General features: G+C 48.0%; 1 protein-coding gene across 1 annotated transcript in view; it reads left to right on the forward strand.

The window, feature by feature from the left end:
* The window catches only part of CLPB (ClpB homolog, mitochondrial AAA ATPase chaperonin), a 145562-nt gene that overhangs the window by 103240 nt on the left and 20653 nt on the right, over positions 1–21669 (forward strand). Inside the window, exons 6-7 of the mRNA XM_029208953.1 lie at positions 2606–2703; positions 14881–14995. Of these exons, the coding sequence (XP_029064786.1) occupies positions 2606–2703; positions 14881–14995 (213 nt within the window). The remainder of the gene's footprint in view (positions 1–2605; positions 2704–14880; positions 14996–21669) is intronic.

The following is a 21669-nucleotide window of genomic DNA, read 5'->3' on the forward strand; positions in this document are numbered from 1 at the left end:
CACCAGTGGTGTGTCATGGCTGCCCTGGTGGGAGTGTGGAGAATTGTAGTCGACCAGGGTTCGACTCCTGCTCCAAACAAATGACTTTGTGACCTTGGCTAGTTGTCTCACTCCTCTGAGCCCAGTTTCCATGTCTGTAGCATGGTAATTTAATTCCTGCCCCTCAGGATGGTTGTAAGGATTTAATGATATAACGTATATAAAGTACAGAGCACCGTGCCTAGCACATAGTAAGTAAATACCAGTGGCTATTATTCTTACTATCATCACCACTTCTAGATATATACCCGAGACATGAAAACATACGTCCATGCAAAGACTTGTACACAGATGTTCGTAGCAGCATATTCATAATAGCCAAAAGAGGGGAACAACTCAAATGTTCATCAGCTGGTGAATAGGTAAACAAAATGGGGTACGTCCATAGAATGGAATATTATTCAACCATAAAAGAAAGAAGTATGTGCTATATTCCTACATTCATGTTGTAGCATGAATGGCATGTGCTGCAACATGGATGAACCTTGAAAACATGCTAAATTTAAAAAGCCAGACTGAAAAGACCACATGTTGTATGATGCCATTTATATGAAATGTCAAGTGTAGGCAAATACAGGAACAGAAAGTAGGCTAATGGTTGCTGGGGTTGAGGGGAATGAGGAGTGTCTCTGATAATGGTGACGGGGTTTCCTTTCAGGATGATGAAAGTGATCTGGAATTAGATAGTGGTGATGGTGTATGATGTTGTAAGTGCATTTAAAACCACTGAATTGTATATTTATTTTTTTGAATTGTATACTTTAAATGGTATGTGAATTATATTGTAGTAAAGATTATTTATATTAATATTTTATACCAGATTTCTATTAGAAAATAGGATCATGTATAAAAGTATTAATTTTTCTTATTGACAGTAAGTTTCCTTGGCCTGGATCATACTTTCTGCTCTCTGTTCCTTTCCCCTCGTCCTCCCACACCTCTTCTCTGCAGCCCAGGCAGACAGCCACTTGTAAATGCTTAATGAATGTTTGCCATTGTCGGTAAGTTTATAGTCCTTTAAGAAGCAGAGAGTTGGGCTTCCCTGGTGGCGCAGTGGTTGAGAGTCCGCCTGCCGATGCAGGGGATACGGGTTCGTGCCCTGGTCTGGGAAGATCCCACATGCCGCGGAGCGGCTGGGCCCGTGAGCCATGGCCGCTGAGCCTGCGCATCCGGAGCCTGTGCTCTGCAACGGGAGAGGCCACAACAGTGAGAGGCCCGCATACCGCAAAAAAAAAAAAAAAAAGAAGCAGAGAGTTTCAATAGGAATGATTTTATATCATGATATAAATGTTTCCTCAGCCTGGGATTGAGAAACACTGATTTTTACTGTCCATCAACAAACAGTGGCTGGACATCCCCCCGAGCCAGGCCTCGTGGTGACACGGCCTTACCTGTGTATTTAGTGTCCCCAGCCAACTTATTATATCCTGTGGCAGGGACTGTGTCTTAACCCTTCTTTACTTCTAGACAACACTTCCCTAACAAAAAAGAAGATCAAGGAATACTAGTTGACCACTACCTTAATGTTCCATTTAACACATAGTTCTTGAGAGAAGTGCTTTTAGAGCAGGGCCAGATCTGAGTCTTCCATGTTCCCAGGCCCCACTCATTCAAGATTTGGCAAATTGAATGGAATGGACAGTTTTTGAAGAGGAGGGTGAGGTGCTCAGACCTAGGCTTTGGGAAGGAGATTCTGATAGCATGGGGGTTAGAGCAGCCTTTCCTCCACGACTGCCTGTCCACAAGGCTTTGCACCAAGTGGACACTTTATTCAGGGCTCATCAGCTGCCGGCAGTTGAAAGTGAGAGAAGGTAGATGCATGGCCCCCAGCAAGCCTCTTCTTTTTGTTATACTTAAAGTTCTTTGTCTTCAAATCATAGGAACTAATGATTGGAGGAAATGCCTGCCTGAGTGCACAAACTCACCAACAAGTAGCACCGGTGAGGGCTGGCACAGCCAGGTTGCTGATGAAGACCAGAGGACTCAGCTGACTCTGGTAGGCAGGAAGTGTCCAGAAGGAAGAGAGCATTAAAGGAGAGGGAGAGGCAGAGAGTAGAAAGAAGGGGGCCTTTTCACTGTTATTTCGTATATTCTGTGCTTTAGATTTTTATATGATTTTGATGAATGAATATTCATCTGTGTACAAACGAATTTGATAATGCGGGCATTTTAATGAATAACGCACTGGTGTTGGGGTGTATTAATCTATGTGCGTGTTTGGTGTATTTTTTAGCATGTTTGGCTGTGTGTATTTTTGTATGCACAGCACACCTGTGTGTGTGTATAGCATATCTGTGTGGGTGGCACCTCTCTGCGTGGGTGGTGTGTTTCTGCACGTGTGCATGCCCATGTAGGAGCCTCAGTACCCTGACCTCTGTGTCAGAGAGGACTGAGAACTCCTCTCTCAGAGTAGCTTAACATGTATTTCAATCTGTTAGGTTTCTGTTGCTCCATATTTCTGTGGGCATTCCTTACACTGAAATCAAGGCACAAGCCACCTCTGAGGGAAGGTCGAGAGCCCACTGATCACTCATAGAGGCTCTGTTTCTCCTTCTCCTCCTGCCAGGAGCTAACCCCCTGCAGAGGAATGAAATGGGACACACACCCTTGGATTATGCTCGAGAAGGGGAGGTGATGAAGCTTTTAAGGACTTCTGAGGCCAAGGTAAGTCTCAAAGAAAGGAGAAGGCCTGTGGGCACTCCATGCTGCATTTGGTCTTTCACTCATTAAATTATGTCAAGCTCCACACCAAGGGCCACTTCTCCTTAGGGGATTATTGTCTATTTAAATTGAAATCCAACCCCCACTCTCATCAAGAATAGGAAGCCGCCCCTCTTCCTGACCAGGAAGAGGCCTGGGCCACTTCTGGCTTCTGAGGACTTTCAAATTCAGTTTTTGAGGTAATGGACCTTCCAGCTCCTTTTCATAGGAGGAAGAACAGCAAGACATAAATCTCAGCCTAAGTACTATTTCCTCAGGCCTCATGTATTCTTTAGCCTCATCAAGTAATCCTTTCCTATCATCACTCCTTCTAGAGCTATTCCCTGACCTCTTCCCTCCACACACACTCCAGAGAGCCTTGTGTGGAATCTGAGCCAAAACAATTTCCATCTTCATTTGATCTTCTCAACCAGACTTTTGAACCTTCTGAAAACAGGCTGCCTTCTGCTCCTCTCAGCTACCCAATTATATCTCAGAAAGTGCTTGGCAGAATCCAAGAACTAGAATCACAAATCTCAGAGCTGGCAGGGACCTGAGAAGTCATCAAGTCCGGTGATGGAAAACCTTATCGAAGTCTGAACAAATAAGTCAGAGGAAAGTAGAGCTGTTCTTGTTGAAGGAGAGGTGGCCCAGTGCCCCGCCCACCAGACTGTCCCTAACCCCCAGGTAACCTCCCTGAAGGCTGTGCTGTGGGCACACATTTTAAATCTCTGAAACCTAAATCAAATGACTTCTTTTCCTCCTGGGGAGACTGGACCCCAGGGATGTGGTGTGACTTGCATTTGGTCCCAGAGTGAGTTACTGTCAAAACCGTAACTAAGACTTGGACAGGAGGTCATATAGTAGGTTCACTGGCAGGACTGGAACTGGAAGGCTTGGTTTCTGACTCTCAGTCTTGAGCTCTTTCCAGCATCATGGAGTCTCTCATTGGCAAACTGGCCGAAGTGCTTTGAGATGATTAAGAGTGACAGGTCCCACCTAGTGGCACATATTCTCTGTGTCTTGAGTAAGAGCACTTAGGTCACTGGACTAAGACAGACAAGACAGGGGTTGTGATCCCAGCTCCCCCACTCACTGACTGGGTGACCTCGGGTGAGCGCTTCCCCTCTTGAAGATCAGTTTACCTTTGTGAAAATGTGACTAAGTGGTTTCTAAGGTTCCATTCAAAATACCATTGTCTGTGTAGCAGTCAGGATAAACTAGGTCATGGTATTGTAACAACCCAAAATTTCGGAGGCTTAAAACAGCAAAGATTCATTTTTACCTCACGCTACACATGAAGGTCAGCAGAGGGGGATTGTGCTCATCCTAGGTCCTCAGGGACCTGACTGGCAGAGCAGCCACCCTCTGAAATACTGCTGCTTGCTTACAGAGAGGAGAGAGTGCTCTGAAGGGCCTTCCATCTGCAGCTAACTGCTCAGCCTGGAAGTAGGACCCTTTACTTCCACTCACAACTCACTGGAACTAATCCCATGTTCCTGTCCTGTAGTTGGGTCAGCTTCCCCCATGCCATAAGGAAATCCCTGAGCACTGTTTCAAGTCACCTCAGGGACTGCCTCCCCATCATTATCTCCCTTTTCAGGCCAAACCACTGTCCCCTGAGAGCAAGCACTGCACTTGGCCAAAAGTACCCATATTTGTCAGGTGGTGTGACATAGGGCAGGCCCTGGTCTAGTCATGTAAAGCAGGAGAACAGGCCACTTAGTGCCAGAGCGGGTGGAAGGGTTAGGACTGCAGAGGGACCCTTAACAAAATTTGGCTGCCCGAGAAATGGCCTGATGTCAGCCACATCAGTACAAAGCTGGTGTCCCGAGTGAATAAGTGGCAGTTGCGTCCTCTGTGCCAGTCAGATCCTTCTGGACCACAGAGGGCAATTGCAGATGCTACCTTCTGAGTAGACTGAGCTCTTAGAATCTGTGCAGAGGGGGGCAGTAAGGAGGCAAGCAGAACTGTGCCATGAGAAAAGGCCGAAGGCAATGGGGCGTCTGGCCCGGAAAGGAGAGACGCACGTAGACACAGGGATGACTGTGGGGGGATGGGAGGAGAGGAAATTAATTCAGTATTAGGACTAGGACAGAGCCAGGCCTAACGGATGGCTGCTGCAGGAGGAGCTCCCTCACAGAGCTGTGACCCCAGGCAGGGACTGCCTTTAGAGGCTAGAGGACAACTCAGAGCCAGCCCAGGGGTTCTGTCACCTCTCAGCTGGAAGACTTTCTCTGTCGTCACCTCTCTGCACTTGATCCCTTTACCCAGTCTGGATTTCCTCCTTCCGAAATGTTCACCTGTGTGCTGAGCACTTCCACTTGATTGCTCTGCAGTCCCCTCAAATTCTACCCACGTGAACCACCCTCACCTCTCCCTGGATGTCAGCAGCGTTGTCTTTCTCTTAGTTGCTCAGCATCTCCATGGTCACCCATTCTTTCTGCTCTGCTTTTTTCCTCCAAGCTGCAAAAAACTGCCTTTTCAAAATTGTGCAGAAGAGTTTTGCGGAAGAGTTTCAGGGGAAGAACACTGCTTTAGACTGGGTTCTGTCTCCCTCTGCCAGTAAGTAAGCAGCAGCTGCTCCTTTCTGAGTTCAGGCCCCATGTCAGTAACATAATGATTCAGGCCTGGAGGGTGCTGAGGCTCCAACCTGAGACCTCATCTCCTGGCTCTTTGTCTAGACATAGGTTACCACCACTCTGATCTTATCTTCCTCCCCTGCTTTCCATCCGGCATCCCCCTGCCACCCAGCTCAGCCTCTTCCACCTTCACCTACCTCTATAGTCAGTTATGGGCTCTTTATAGAAAATTTGTAATTATAAAAGTCATCTTTCCCATTATGGAAAATTTGGAGAGTAAAATGAAGAGAATTAAATAAGTCAGTACATATTTATGAATGACATCTGTGTGCCACGCTCTCAGCTAGATGGGAAGAAGACAGCTGGGTGAAACCCTCAAGGAGGTCCCAATCTGGTGAGGAGACAGGCAAGTAAAGCATGACACCACCAAGTCATCAGTCCCAGGGAAGGCCAGGGACAGGGACTATGGAAAGCCAAGGTGGCTTCTAATACTGCCTGGGAGATCAAGGAAGGCTTCCTGGAAGAGATGTCAACTGAACTGAATCTCAGTTAAAAACGTTTTAGCCTGATAGCGTGACTACCTGTACATAACTGCTATTAATGTTTTTAATTATTTATAATAATTGTAGGTACCATTTATCAAGTGCATCTACGCACTCTGCCAGGGTTCTAATATATATTTTTTCTAATCCTGTAACAAAGCCATGAAGTAGCTCTTATTCCCCACATTTTACAAATGAGAAATCTGAAGCTGAAATAAAGCAGGTGACTTTAGAAAATCAAGCTATTATTAGTAACTATTGGGATAGGAATCAGAGATTTCTTCTTATGATACTACATTTGCCTTTTCTGGACCATATCTATATATATTTACATAAGTGGTCTCTCTTTTTTTTTTAACCTGGTTAGTAGCCTACTGTATAAACCGCAGGGGTCTCAAACTGGCAGCCATGTTTTATTTTGCCAACTTTTTTTTTTTAATGTGAGTATAATGCCTTAGAGGTTGGAGCATGGACTCTCCAGCCACAGGCACCTATTTCCTATTGTATTATGTGCTTGCCTGTCAGACATTTGTACATTGTACTTGGTCCTGAAGGTGTTATGAGTTATGATCCTAGTTCCATATTTGGAATCTGCTTTTTTCACTTATTATTTCTTGATGATTTTCTCACTTTAGAATTATCCATAAGCCTAATTTTTAATTTTCTTCTGCCTTTTAAAATGTGTCACTCACTTATCTAAGAATCTCTGTCACCTTAGGTGGCTTAAATAAGTTTCTCCTCATGGCTGGTTTGCTCAGTTCTCTCAGCATTCTCTGTGTGCGGAAGCCCCCTTGGGCCCCCTGAGAAGATCCAGAGGTGGATGAAGCCCAGCTCCTGTCTCCTGAGCTGGCTGTTGGGAGAGGAAGATGGGGAGAGGCAGGCGCTCTTAGCTCTGATACGCACAGACTGACTTGTGCCTTAGGAGGGGTCCATACAGAGTTTGTGGGGGCCCCAGGAAAGCATGGATCACCTCCAGACAGAATAAGCAGGGCAGGCTTCATAGAGAAGATAACTGTGATCTCACTTTGAAGGATTTCACTAGCTGGAGAGTTTAATACTTAAAGCTTAGACCATTTCCACATCTTAACTAAGAGATGAAGGAGAGGTAGAAATCTATCTCTGTGCACACGATGGCAGATAAAACAAAAATATAGGGAGCTATTCCATGATGAATATTCAGCTGAGGGGGACGTGCTTGTGCCAGCCCGCATCTCCACTCCCAGATCCTCACTCCACCGAGACTCACGAGGAATTTATTGCTCATTTTAATCACATCCAGAAAATGAATTGGCAGGAATATTAGGCAGATAGGCCTATCATATATATCTTATTTGCATATCCCAGTGACAGAATCACAAGCACATTTCCTATCTCTGTATTTTTTCATTTGCTTCAGGGGTAGCTGGGGATGCAGTGCTCCCCTGAGCCCCTCATTCTGGGCTGCAAGCCTGGGTGCTCCCATCAGATCTGAAGGAAGCTATCAGGAGAGAACAGGTGAGGTACACAGGAGGGTAAGAGAGTTATGTTCCTCCTGGCTTAGGGTGAAGAGCTATCCCTTCCCTGCCTTGCCCAACCTGCTCCCTGCTTCGCATCTCATTTCGAGAGCCACTGTGCCGCATGCCTGGCTCTGTGCTTGGCCCAGATGGCCCAGACAGCACCATCTGACCTTCGTTACAGGTTCTCCATGGGCCAAGAACAGCACTCCATGCTTTACGGGGACAGGCTTTTGCTTTCTTTCTTTTTCTTTTTGCTTCTTTTTTTTTTTTTTTTTGTGGCTGCGTTGGGTCTTCGTTGCTGCGCGCAGGCTTTCTCTAGTTGCGGTGAGCAGGGGCTACTCTTCATTGCGGTGCGCGGGCTTCTCATTACAGTGGCTTCTCTTGTTGCAGAGCACAGGCTCTAGGTGCACGGGCTTCAGTAGTTGTGGCACGTGGGCTCAGTAGTTGTGGTTCGCGGGCTCTAGAGCGCAGGTGCACTTTGTGGCACACAGGGCTTAGTTGCTCTGCTGCATATGGGATCTTCCCGGACCAGGGCTCGAACCCGTGTCGCCTGCATTGGCAGGTGGATTCTTAACAACTGCGCCACCAGGGAAGTCCCTTCTTTTAACTTCTCAAAAACTGTTTGTTGAAACATATTTGTATAAAGTACGCATAAGTATACAGCTCACTGTATTTTTACAAGCTGAATATACCTGATCAAGAAATAGACTATTACAAGCACTCATTTGCATCATACTCCCCTCCAGTCACTACCCATCCCTAAGGGTAAGCATTGTCCTGATTTGTTTCACTTTTACTTTTACATAATTTCAAAGATAGTACAGCAAATTCCCATAAACCTTCACCCATAATACCAGTTGTTAACATTTTATTGCACTTGCTTTATTACTTATGTATATATAAATAATATAGAGAGAGAGATATGTATAATTTTTTCTGAACCATTTGAGGGTTAAGTTATATACTCGATACCCCTTTACCCCTAAATACTTGTATGAATTTCCTAAAAAAAAAGGGCATTTTCTTATATAATCTCAGTACAATCCTTAAAATCAGAGCATTAATATTGATATTAACTAGTCTATAGATGTTATTCAGATTTCACCAGTTGTCCCAATAATTCTCTTTACAAGAAAAGAAAATTCTGGATCTGAAGCTGGATTCAGTTTTCATGTCTCTTTGGTCTCCTTTATTTTTTAATTTTTTTTAATTAATTTTTTTTTTTTTTTTTTTTTGGCTGTGTTGGGTCTTTGTTGCCGCATGTGGCTTTCTCTAGTTGCGGCAAGCGGGAGCTGCTCTTCGTTGCGGTGCGCGGGGCTTCTCATTGCGGTGGCTTCTCTTGCTGTGGAGCACGGGCTCTAGGTGCGCTAGCTACAGTAGTTGTGGCACACAGGCTCAGTAGTTTTGCGGTTCACGGGCTCTAGAGCACAGGCTCAGTAGTTGTGGCACACAGGCTTCATTGCTCCGCGGCATGTGGGATCTTCCCGGACCAGGGCTCGAACTTGTGTCCCCTGCATTGGCAGGCGGATTCTTAACAACTGCGCCACCAGGGAAGCCCTGATCTCCTTTAATCTGGAACAGTTCCTCAGTCTGTCTTTCATGACCTTGACATTCTAACGAGTACAAGCTGGTTATTTTGTAGACCATCCTCCATTTGGGTTTGTCTAATGTTTCCTTATGATTCAACTCAGATTATGCATTTCTGGCAAGAACACCCTCTGGTGTTTATTTTCAATAAATTCGTTAGGTAACCCCATGCTAAAAGTAGGAATATGAAATTTGTGTTTTAAGTCTCATCTTCCTAAACAGGCTCTGAACTTCCTGAAGGCAAGAACAGGTCTTTTCTTATCTCCAGGGTGGAAAGTGCAGGCACTGGAGTTAGACACAAGGGTTAGTGTTCTGCCTTTATTACTTGCTACCAGTGGGACCCTGCTTTAATTACTTCATCTCTGGACAGTGAGGGAGGAGGAGATCCTCTGAACTCCACAGGGCTGTGAGACTTAGAACAGTTGGTTCTAAAGCAAGACTCATCAGTCCATGTTCAAACTAGTGAGTGGAAGTTTGAGGAGTAACAGGATATTTTCACAGTCACTGAGTCCCACCCCACAAGGTACTTATTAATTACAAAGGGAAAAATGTTGGAGAAACTTAGCACAGACCACCTTAACCAAGTGATCAAAATTAACATCCCCAGCCACAGGTACAGGAGCATCACGTGCCTCCTGATGTGATGGACTGAGGAGAACATAACCCATTTTCTCACCTTAGCCACTCCTTGCGCCTCTTAACCTTCTCTCACCACTGTTGTCTCTGGATCAACCCAGCTATTTGCAAAGGAATGACATGATCTGATTTACATGTTAAAAATATGGCTCTGGCAGCAAAAGGAGGATCGACTGGAGGAGAGGAGAATGGAATCTGGGATGCTGACATAGTGGTCCTCAAGTCTGATGGGACTGATGCCTGCTCTGTACCCAGCTTTCCTCTACAAGGATGTGGATTCTGAGCTAGTTCAAGAGACTTTGAGTTCCCTTAGGTGCCCCTCTTGTCCCCCAGTCTCCTCTCCTGTCTGCTCTGTATTTCCCAGGCTCCTTTGTTGGACCCCTGGGCTCCTCTTGTCATCACCCCCCTTCTCAGAACTCTTTCCATCATCCCACACCCCTCCAGTCTCATCTGTTGCCCCATGGTCCCCTTTGTTGGCCCCTGTACCCAGTCCTCTCTGTCCCCCACAGCTTCAGGGCATGGTAGAAGCCCTGACTGTGATGTAAGTTGGGGTTGGATCAGGGAGTCAGGAGGATGGGGCATATCTGAGTGTGTGAGCAGCCAGTGGGCTCTGCCCTGACCTCCCACAAGAGACAAACTGCAACTTGGCCTCTCTTCTCTCCCCTCCTCCATGCTTATCCTGTTCTTGTCCAGGGTCTCATTCTGCCTACCACCCCTACCCTAGCTCCTCTCTCAGTGAATGTACTACCAGGTTTATTATCAGACCTGTTCCTGAGGAATGCCCAACAGTAGGTGTGCTGCCATATCCCTTCTCCCTGTAACCCTCCTCTGCAGAGCCTCTCTGCCCAGCCACCCACTTCCTAGCGAGAGCCCAGCTAGGCTTCGCCTCGGCCTCCCAGGCCTTTCCTGTAAATGCACTCAGAGCCAGGAGGGGTGCCATATTAAATCAAGAATGATGGAAACCAGTGGCCATGATTATCCAGCCGAGATGAAGCATTGGGAGCTGGTTGCTGCTAGCTCCAGGTGAGGGCTTCTGAAGCTAATTGCATGTGGCTTTTATTAAGAAGATGATCACTCCCCCGCTCTTGCTCTCCTGGGTAGCTTCTTGGGCCTCTCAGCCCAGTGCCCCCTACTTTTGCAGGCTGGGTCATCTAACCTGTCTTCTCCTCCAGTGGAATCCTGTCAAAGCAGGGCCTTGACCTCAGTCCCTGTAGCCTTCCTCCCCATTTCCTCAGAAAGCCGGGAACAGCAGTAGCCCACATTCATAGACCCTTACCAAGTGCCTTCTCCCATCCTTCTCTCTCCTCTCCCCCAAATAGAATATATACAGACCAAGTGTTTTCCTTTCCTAGGTTCTTCCATTGGTTAGTTTTCCACAAGCCTGAACTCATAGCTCATGCCTTAAAAAGACATTCATTCATTCAGCATATTTTTTAATATAAACTCTGTGCTAATAAGCATTAGGAAAAGAGCATGAAGCAGTAACCTTCTACCTGGTTTAATCCCATTGTCCTGTACATTTTTATCAAAAAGCCTGATCCAGTTTCAGAAGTTTCTCTGAGGAGATGTACATAGGGCTTCAGGCTGGGAGGGAGTATGCTAGAATCAGGATGTGCTCAGATTTAAGCCATAGGTTGAATCTTTCCCAGTGCCATCTAGAAAGCTCCTGAGAAGCCAGCCAGATCACAGTGCAACCTTTCCCCCATGCTCACCCCCATAAAAGTCAAGAACCCTTTCCCACTGCCCAAGAAAATAATAGGAATACTAAGATAACCTAAAATCATGACAGTGAAGTCGAGTTATAGGAGGTAGAAATATTTCCCTGAAAAAGACTTAAGGAGGCCATGGTGGCCGTACCCAAACCAACAAAGTGGCGGGAAATGTCATGTTAGGCTTTGCCTGTAGCAAAGGAAAGAAGATATGTTTTGTGAGGCCCCACAAAGAAAGTACCTAGATGTGGAGTTCTCTACCGTGTAAGGAAAATTGACAGGCAGAGCTGAGCCACCCCAGACAGTAGAGGCGTCCTGAGAACTCAGTTGGTGTTGAGACTGTACCCTGCAGACCCAGGGTTCCTAGGGGGAGAAGCCTCAGGAGCCACACTGGGGCAAGTGGGGGCATCCACGTGGACTTGGCCTTTGGCTTCTGCTTAAGCCGGAGCAACTGTTCCCCTTATCTGTGGGCTCCGTGCAGATTAAATTAGTTAAAAGGGTTCCAGCACCAAAACAAAAATAAACAAACAAAAAAGGCACTGGGTTAGATAATCAGTTATCAAAATGCAGCAAAGGAGAAGTTACATTTATCAGAGGCCTGCCACGGGCCAGGTACTATGCTGGCCACTTGAGTCTTTCACATAGCGACTTCTACATACACATTTGTTGTATGCCAGAGACCTGCCAATTGTTTTGTATACATCACCTCACTTAATCCTCACAAGGATCCTGCAAGGTAGGTGTGAGTACCATCATCGTGTTAGAGATGCGGAAACTGAAATTCAGGGAGGTGAATTAACTTCCCCAAGGTCAGCTAACTAGTAACTGGATTAGGCGAGGTCTAAATTCACATCTTTGTGGAGCAAAGCTGCTTCTTTCTGCCACACTGTGTGCCCCACTGTGAGCCAGAAGAGGAGTCAAACTCCAGATGGGGACTACTATAAGAATTCAGTGAGACACTACACATAAAGTGCTGAGTACCGTGCCTTTCACACAGCAGCTGTTCCACAAACGGTAGTTACCTCATTAGGTTGGCAACATGTATTGACTTCTTCTGTGAGTAGGGCCCTATGCTAGGTGCTGGAGCTATAGCAATGAATAAAACATGGGCTTTGTCACTACGGACCTCATGTGTGGAGTAAGGAGATATAAACAGTCAGTTAAATAAGTGCTCTGGAGGTCCCAGGGCCAGGGCAACAGGCTCCTTAGGCAATTTGGTATTTAAACTGAGATCACTTAGAGGTAGGTGGGAATAGAGAAGACTTTTGTGCTGAGGGAGCAATGTGAGCAAAAGGCCCAGAGGCAGGAATATCCATCCCTGAGGGGAAGTGACGAAACAGACCTAGCAAACCCTCCGAGGCCAGCTTCCTTCTGCAGCCAGACTGACTGTGAGCTGGCCAGGCCGCTGGCCACTGCTGTACCAGCAGGTATGTGTGCATCTCACCATCAGAGCCTCCCACCCCAGTGGATTCGAGTGCTGAGAGGGGCTGGGTGGACAGGGAGGAGGAGGCAGATATATGGCTGGAGTTGGCAGAGCCAGGTGATGTATGTGGCGCCTGAGGGAGCTGCACGATGACGCGCTGGATTCCAACCAGCAAGTGTTGCTCCGCTGGGATCAGCGCCGAATTATTGCTCGTATGAAACCCCGGAACTGATGGGAGCTTTCAGTTACAGACTGATAGCAACAGCCGAAATTGGATTGTTCGCTATTTATTTTTTTTAACTTCTGTCAAGGTCACTACCTTAACAGGAAAACACTGCCCAAGCAGCAGGTATTTTTCATCCACTCTCCCTGCAAGAGCAATCTGCAGCCACAACTTTTGTGACAGGTCCATACCTTGGCAGCTCGCTTTCTAGAAAGCTGTCAGTATTACAGGGGCCCTAGGGGAAAGAAGCCTCCTGAAGACCCAGGTCTTTCCATCCCACTTCAAGACCTGTTTCCTTCCCCCACCCTCCATCCCCTGGCCTCCATAAATGCTTTATCATCAGACCCACACACTCACCCCTCTTTGCCCAGTCTCCAGATAGTCCCACAGCTCCCACCTAGCCCAGTATTCCAGCTCCTTCAAGCCTCCTGTCTCCCAGAATTGTTCCGTGCTTTATGTATCCTTCCCTTCTCTGTACTCCTACACCACCCAGTCTAGCTGTTAATTTCTCTTTATATCTGTCATCAACTTCATTTTTGCAAATATTCACCAGATGCCTCCACTGTGCCAGGACCCGTGCCAGGAATAGCAGTGAGTAAAAGGCAGTGCCTACCCTCAGGGGGCTCATAATTGATTTGGAAGACAGAATCACACACATGCAACAAACTGGTTTTCAAGTAATTTTTTTTTTTAGTGATAGGTACAAGGCTAGAAATAGGCACACATGCTTTGGAACCATAAGGGAAATGGCTAATTCTGCCTGAGTAGTATTTGTGTACAGACCCTGCCTCACCTCCCGTGCACAACTTTGAGCTTCCTGAGAGCAAGGCCTGGCTCTTCTCTTCTCCCTCGCAGCAGGACCAAGCTCGGGCCTCCTCCGTCTGCCTTTTCTGAAATGGACCAAGCCAGAGGCCAGACACATGCCAGGCACTCAGCATCATCTAAACCTCCCAGGGGGCAGGGTATAATCCTCCTCCTTCCCCCTGCCCCACCTTTCCATCATTGCATGCACAGGGCCAGGCACACAGCAATTGCTGAATAGTTGTGTTTAATTGAAATGCAGTATCATTGAAGTAGAGGGTGTTCGTAGCTCTGGTTTAAAAACCAAAATGGTTTTCAAGAGGTTAAGTGGAGGACTTCCCTGGTGGTGCAGTGGTTAAGAATCCGCCTGCCAATGCAGCGGACACGGGTCGATCCCTGGTCTGGGAAGATCCCACATGTCGTGGAACAACTAAGCCCGTGTGCCACCACTACTGAGCCTGCACTCTAGAGCCCGTGGACCACAACTACTGAAGCCCGCACGCCTAGAGCCCGTGCTCTGCAACAAGAGAAGCCACCGCAATGAGAAGCCCACGCACCGCAACAAAGAGTAGCCCTCACTCACCACAACTAAAAGAAAGCCCGCATGCACCAACAAGGACCCAACACAGCCAAAAATAAAATAAATAAATAAATTTATAGAAAAAGAGGGTAAGTGGAAAAGGAAAGGAACCTATATTTGTAAGCACTCAGTGCACATCAGCCATGATGCTAGGCACATTCTATATACATTATCATATTTAACCCCCAATTTACAGAGGAGAAAACTGGGGCAAAGTAACTTGCTCCAGGTAATGAGCACATCTTGTAAGTGATAGAGCTGAGATTCGAACCAAATCTTCTGTCAGACGCCAGAGTCAAGGGTTAATTTACTAGCAGTACTTACTAGCAGGGTGAGGCAGGACCCCTGAGCAATGGCCACCCGAGGTAGGGAGATGAGGTGAGGCCTAGGTTGAGGGGCAGGGGGAGGACTGGGCCAGCCTCCAGTGGTCATGAGCCAGAGCTGTGCATCAGGACCCTCAGAGAAAAAACCTGTGTTTTTCCCCCCTGGGTTGGGGGATAGAATGAAACTAGGATCCTCCTGGGCCCAGCACTCCTGAGCCACCTTCTCTCTCTCCCCACAGTACCGAGAGAAGCAGCAGAAACGTGAGGCCGAGGAACGGCGCCGCTTTCCCCTGGAGCAGCGGCTGAAGGAGCACATCATTGGCCAGGAGAGTGCTATCGCCACAGTAGGTGCTGGTGAGTATGCGAGATGCTGGCCTGCACCAAAAAGGGCAAGGAAGCTCACGGTCTGCCCCAGTGAGCTGTAGTCCTGCTGTATCCATGCTGGGGAGAAGTGGCTAATAATATTACAACATAACATTTGTTGAGTACTTCCTATGTTCCAGGCAGTGTTCTAAGCTCTTTGCATATGTTGTGTCATTTAATCTTTACAGCAACCCTATGAGGTTGGTGCTATTAAATTCCTCTTTTACAGATGAGGAAGTTGAGACAGAGCACTTCAATAATTTGCTCAAGGCTGCTTTCGTATGCTTTGGATTTAACTCTGACCTTCATCTGGTCTACTGCCCCCACCCCACCCCCATTTTTCAGGTAGGGAAACTGAGACCCAGAGAGGAACAAGAGTTTGTCCATCACTAGTAATGTAGCAGTTGAGCCAGAACTAGAACTTTTATCTTCTGTCTCCCAGCACAGGACTCTGCCACACTTCAGTATAATTTGTCAGCAGCTGGTTCAATTTTGGGGAAAATATTCTGAACAAGTCTTGAGTGCCTTCTTCTCCACCTCAGAAGTTCTTTATGTCCGATACTTTGACCCCCGGGAGCTAGACTGCCTGCTGGTGTAACTCCTAATCTAATGGCCCTCCTCCCCATGCAGATCCCACTAGAGAGATATATCAAACTGAGATTCTGCTTAGAATGGTGGCCTCACTATTGTTCCTCTACTCAGGCACATGACTCCCTGAGGGTGACCTCAGACAGGTGAGGTAAGGTCAGTGGAACCCTATGCCTGGCCTAGACAAGGGGTATCCCCCAGGGCAGTGGTTCTCAAAGTGGTCTCTGGACCAGCAGCACCAGCATCCTCTGGGAACTTGTTGGAAATGTAGATCTGAGGCCTCAGCCCAGACCTATGGAATAAGAAGTTCTCGCAGGGGGCCCCAGAAATCTGTGGGTTTTGTTTTTGGGGGTTATTTTTTAATTTATTTTTTTGGCCATGCCATGCAGCTTATGGGATCTTAGTTCTCCGACCAAGGATTGAACCCAGGCCCTCGGCAGTGAAAGCAGAGTCCTAACCACTGGGCCCCCAGGGAATTCCCCAGAAATCTGTGTTTTAACAGGCCCTGCAGGCAATCTGATGCTCAGCTCAAGTTTAAAAACTTCTTTCCGGTACTTCCCTGGAGGTCCAGTGGTTAGGACTCTGCGCTTCCACTGCAGAGGGTGCAGGTTCAATCCCTGGTCAGGGACTGGGATCCCGCATGCCACGTGGCTTGGCCAAAAAAAAAAAAAAGAAAATTAAAAACCTCTTCCCTGTGATGTCGTGGTCAGTCCCACTCACATGTTGCATCTGGTGCTGCATCTAGTCCCACCAGATGCAGCCCAGCGACTGCCAAGGCCAGCACCAGTTCTCGCCAGTAAAAGGAGATATGAGTCTGAAATTGTGGTGCCCCTCTGGAACATTCTGGAGTGGCCTTGTCAGCCCTAGGAAACCTATTAGAGGAGTCATTGAACAATGAAGGCAGTCACCCCTGTGACACACCAAGCCCAGCCCAATCTCCATCATCCTCACACACCAGTGGGACTGTTAATTTCTCATTATATCTGTCATCAACTTCGTTTTTGCAAGTATTCACCAGATGCCTCACACACCAGTAGGATCGTGAGCCCCTCATCAGGGGCCTGACCATCAGTGAATAAGAGGAGCCCATAGGGACTTCCCTGGTGGCACAGTGGGTAAGACTCCGTGCTCCCAATGCAGGGGGCCCGGGTTCAATCCCTGGTCAGGGAACTAGAGCCCACATGCATGCCGCAACTAAGAATTCACATGCCGCAACTAAGGAGCACACTTGCCACAACTAAGGAGCCAGCAAGCTGCAACTAAGGAGCCCACCTGCCACAACTAAGAAGACCCAGTACAACCAAAATTAATTAATTAATTAAAAAAAAAAAAAACCAGCCCATAGACCAGAGCTGCCTCACCAGCTAGAGGTCAGAAGGCTGCCTGCAGGCACACACAGGAGCCAGGGAAAGCTTTTATGAATACACAAGTTTCTGCTACTCAGGCCCAGACCACACCAGGCTGCCCTTTTGGGTCTGGATACAGACAGCCACCCTCAGCCACCACCTTGGAGGTGGCAACACCCCACTCTGTGTCTGAGGTAGAGGGAAAGGAGACCTGGGAACTCTTGGAGAAGAGAGGAGGAGGAGCCCATGGGAGAGACAGGTGACCTAGCAGAGATCTGAGAAAGCATATCCTGCTGGAGTCCCATGTCCACTTGGGCCAGAACTGCAGCTGCCATCATGATATTTTCCCCCCACTTCTTACACAGCCCTTTCCCAGCAGGTTGCCTGCTCCTCTTACCTCCTGCTACTCACCAGCTTCTCAAGCCCATAAGCTATGAAGCTCCGGGAAGTAGCTGGGGGGAGAGGGAGGATCAACCAGGGCTCAAATCGTAGGTGGGCCACTTACCAGCTGTGCAGCTCAGGCTGGTCATTCAGCTTCTTTGAGCATCAGTTTCCTCATCTCTGTACCGGGGAGCCAAATCCAGGACTGTTGGACTGTAAAGCACGTGCTCCTTCCAGCGTGTACCAGATAGCACTCAACAAAATCTAGTCCCCTTCCTCAAGATGTTTACCACCTAGGGTTGGGTACTGTGCTCTATAGGTCAGGCCCACAGTTATTTCCTTCAACCCGGGACTTATCCCTAGTCCTAGCCCCAGACTGGCCTCTTCCCCTGGTCCTACATCACCTTGTCTGTCCCTGCCCTTGGCCCAGAGCAGGAGTAGATGATTCCACTCCCCACCTCCTAGGAGCTGTCAGAATGTCTGCCCCGAGTGCTTCCTTCTACCCAAAGCTCTGTTCTGTCACCCGAACTGCCTCAGATCTGGAGGCAGATCTTTGTCCTGTGGTATGTAGGTTGACCCTGCTATGGCTCCAGTGATGCTGGAAAAGATACAGAGGCCATGGATGGCCTGGGCTGAGGGGTTGGTATGTTCTCTTCCATTTGTAAGGCAGTAACTGTGCACCCACCTTGCTAGAGGCCCTACAGCCAGGGATCACACTGATAATAGATTGTGTTCGGCTGCCAACTCAGGTGAAGCATGAGGCGCTCTTTGGGTTGGAATTTGTGGCAGGTAAGCAGCAGCCAGTGCCTCAGGACCTCAAGACTGAAGTAGGTGCAGGAGAGGGAGGCGGATCTAGAGGGTAGGCCAGACCTCCCTGAGTCCTCTAGGCTAGTGTCAGATATGTGCTGGGGGCTGGCTGGGTGGAGCCTGGCACCCCAGGGGTACCACGAGGATGGGCAGGCAGAGAAGTGCCGCAGAATGAATTGATTTGATAAATGGCCATTTATTACCCTCACGAATTGACTGAAACCAATTTCGGTCACATCAACCCCTGGTAAGTGCTGGGATATTGATTTGTGCAAAGTAATACAGTGAATTTATCAGTGTGATCCCCAGCTGCAGGGCTTCTAGCAAGGCTGGCGCACAGTTACCGCCTTACAAATGGAGGAGATAAAGCACCAGCCCCACAACCCAGGCCCCCATGGCCTCTCTGGTCTTCTGGGGTCACTGGAGCCAAAGCAGGACCAACCTACAGACCACAAGCCAGAGCACTGACATTGAAAGGGAAGCTCTCCATCCAGAATGCAGAGCCGTTCTTGAACATGGGGAAGGGGAGGATGCCTGTTCTACTGGGCAGACCTCCTGGGAGCTCAGAGCCTCTGTGCCCCACCATCCTCAGAAACGCAAGCAGTTGTCTATTCAGCCCATTCAGAGCTACACTCCGCCCCCCTCCTCCAACCCACCCTCCTCCCATGTTCCTGTCTCAGTAAAGGCACTACCGTTCCCTGGTCTCCTAAATAGAAACTTAGGTGTTTCCTTGGTCCTTCCCTCCCCCTCACCCCTCACAGCCCATCAAGTTCTATCATTGTAACTCTCTGTTCTTCTCCCCTCTGTTCCTAATACCGCTGCCCCAGCTCAGGACCTCAGTATCTCCCATGTGAACCAAGCAGTGGCCTCCTCACTGGTGTCTCTGCCTCCTTTTCTTTCCCTGTAATCACTTCTCCCCAGCTAGAGTGAGCTTTGTAAAGTGTAGGGGGAAAAAAAAAAAAAAACCTGTTTAAAATCTTTGAGTGGCTGCCCTAGCCTGGCACACAGGGCCCACCCCTGCTGCTCCCCCTCCTCGGTTGCCCCCACCCGTCCCCACCTGGCACTGCACAAAACGGCTGCTTCTGCTGCCCCGCATGTGCTATGTTGATCTCCTGCCTGCATTTGTTGATGCTGCCCCCTCTGCTTGTAATTCCCTTTCTTCTGGCCCCTTCCCCACCCCAGCCCTGCCCACCTCCCACACTTGGGCTGGTTTTTACTTAGCCTAACTCAGTTCAGGAGCAATAGACTGTAGACTCCTGAGGGCAGAGACCATGACTGAATCATTTTTGTTTTCCCATGTCCTGGCACAGTGCTCTGCTTGAAGTAGATGCTTAGTGAAGTTTGTCAGATTAATTATTTTGGTATGGCCCTTTGTCCATCTCTGATGTGCTCTGAGGAAAGAAGAGAAGCTGTAAGCCTGCTTTCTAGTTGTTCACAAGCATACTAGGAATGTGACTGTAGCGAAATAGTTAATTACAACACCCATACTACTCAGCCTTTGACCCCTTTTCCCCAGACCTGCTCCAAGAAGCTTTTTCTGGGCAGCAGGTCATCCTGCACACCCTGTCGCTTCTTCTGACCAGGGGCCTGTCCCCAGAGCCCATTGCATCTGGTCCCAGTTGACTCAAGCCCATGAACTCCCCCGGGAAGCTCTACCACCTTGACTGCTCTTCCAAGGTCTGGCCCGAATTCAGAATCTCAACATCAGCCATGTGCACACAGTAGGTGCACCATCCTGTCTTGTGCTCCACGTCCCTCTTTGACTAATCCAAAAATGTAATCTTCCTAAGCACTGCACCTTTCTGGACCCTCCCTTGGAGTCCTGTTTCTAATCTGAGAAATACATCCAGGTCATCCCTGAGTTGTAGAGAGGCAGTGACTGATTTAGAAAACTTCTTACAGTTCCACTTCCCCACCTCACCACTTCAGGTGTCCCTCCTGTGCGCCTGCCATTCTTATTGTCTGGACTGCCCTGCCCTTCCACTCACTTGCCGGGACCCTCAACACCCAGGCCTCCTCCAGGAAGCCTTCCTTAGCCCTCCACCTGGGTGCAGGGCCCTTTCTCTGGGCTTCCTGTGGACATCTTTTAGAACTGAACTTACCACATGGCATCAGTGGTCTTTCTCCCTCCCAAGGTCAGGAACTACCTCTCATTCAGATCTGTTTCCCCAGGTTGGTACACAGGTGTGTAAAAGGTTGAACTCAAGTGAACTCAAATGAACAAAGTCTGAGACCATCTTGACGTTCTGCCTCTCCTCAGCACAGATTCTGATCTCAGCCTCTTTCTGGAAGGGTGTCAATCTTCCCTTCAGGGATCCCTTACCTCACAGCATGCACATAGGCACATATAATGGGTGGGCTCAACAAAAGCTGTTTTTTGCAATTTTAATATGTAACCCCTTAGTAGCAATAGTTTGTCTTCAGAAAGACTAATCTTTACAGACTAAGAAGAGAACTGTCTCTCATCATCCACCAAACCCAAGGCACCAGTATCCACTCAGTCAGCAGATACTTCTTGAGCTGTGCTCCTCGAACCTATAAGCTTAGATAGGAAATTGCAAATAGACATTTAGATGACTCAGCCATGGAGTCCCTCTGAAGGACAGGTTTCCCTAGGAGGTGGCACAAGCATGGAACAAACATGTTCCAGTTAGGTTAAAAAAATCTCTCCCACTGCATCACCAGAACTTATCAGGAAAGAAGAGTCAGCCTGCCCAGACTCCCCCGGAACCTTGAGCTAGATGGAGGCAAAGGCCTGGCATGGGAGGAGGAGGCAGTACTTTTGTCTCACTTTGGTTTTGCACACACCAGGGCTTTCCTCTGGAATGTCCCTTCATACCCAGACTGCCTGGCCATCTCTCCCTCATACTTCAGGCACAAATGGCTCTTCCCACACTTCTCCCAGTTGCTCCCATCCCACTTGGAACCCACAGTTTTCATAGCAGCGTTCAACCAAAAGGCACAAACCTTGTTTTAGGCTTCTTTGTAGGTGCCCCAGCACTCAACACAGAGCTTTTTTGCTGAGCAAATGAATAAGGCTCCCTGGAGAGAGGTTAAGAAGAGAGTGGAAACCTTATTCACCCAAGGGTAGTAGTAGTAGTAGTAGTAGTAGTAGTAGTAGTAGTAACCAGTTGAAGCCATAAGAGACTCTTGGGTCCAGGCCTCACTCTTCTCTATAAAATGGGAGTTGAAGTGTCTTTTCTTTTCCCCTTGTGATTCCAGAAAAACCAAGAATTAATTCATTTAGTCAGCACACATTAAACCAGTGATGGGCAAGACTCCCTCAGGAAATAGAATGCCTAGCACATGCACCCACGGAATACACAGGTTGAGGCACACCCTCCCCCTGATACGAGGGCAGAGACAGATGAAACCTGTTCCACTGCCCCCCTTTGAGCCTCAGTCTCTTCTTCTGTGAAATGGAGGTAATGTCTACTTCTCTGAATTATTGTAAGGATGAAAGAGAGGTCTGTAAAATAGCAAAGCTAATGGCAGCTGCCACTACTGCTGCTATGACTACCATTATTTTTATTATTATTCCAT

The sequence above is a fragment of the Monodon monoceros genome, unplaced genomic scaffold (genome assembly GCF_005190385.1).
Source record: "Monodon monoceros isolate NGI ecotype Baffin Bay Population unplaced genomic scaffold, NGI_Narwhal_1 Super_Scaffold_7, whole genome shotgun sequence".
Taxonomy (NCBI): Eukaryota; Metazoa; Chordata; class Mammalia; order Artiodactyla; family Monodontidae; genus Monodon; species Monodon monoceros.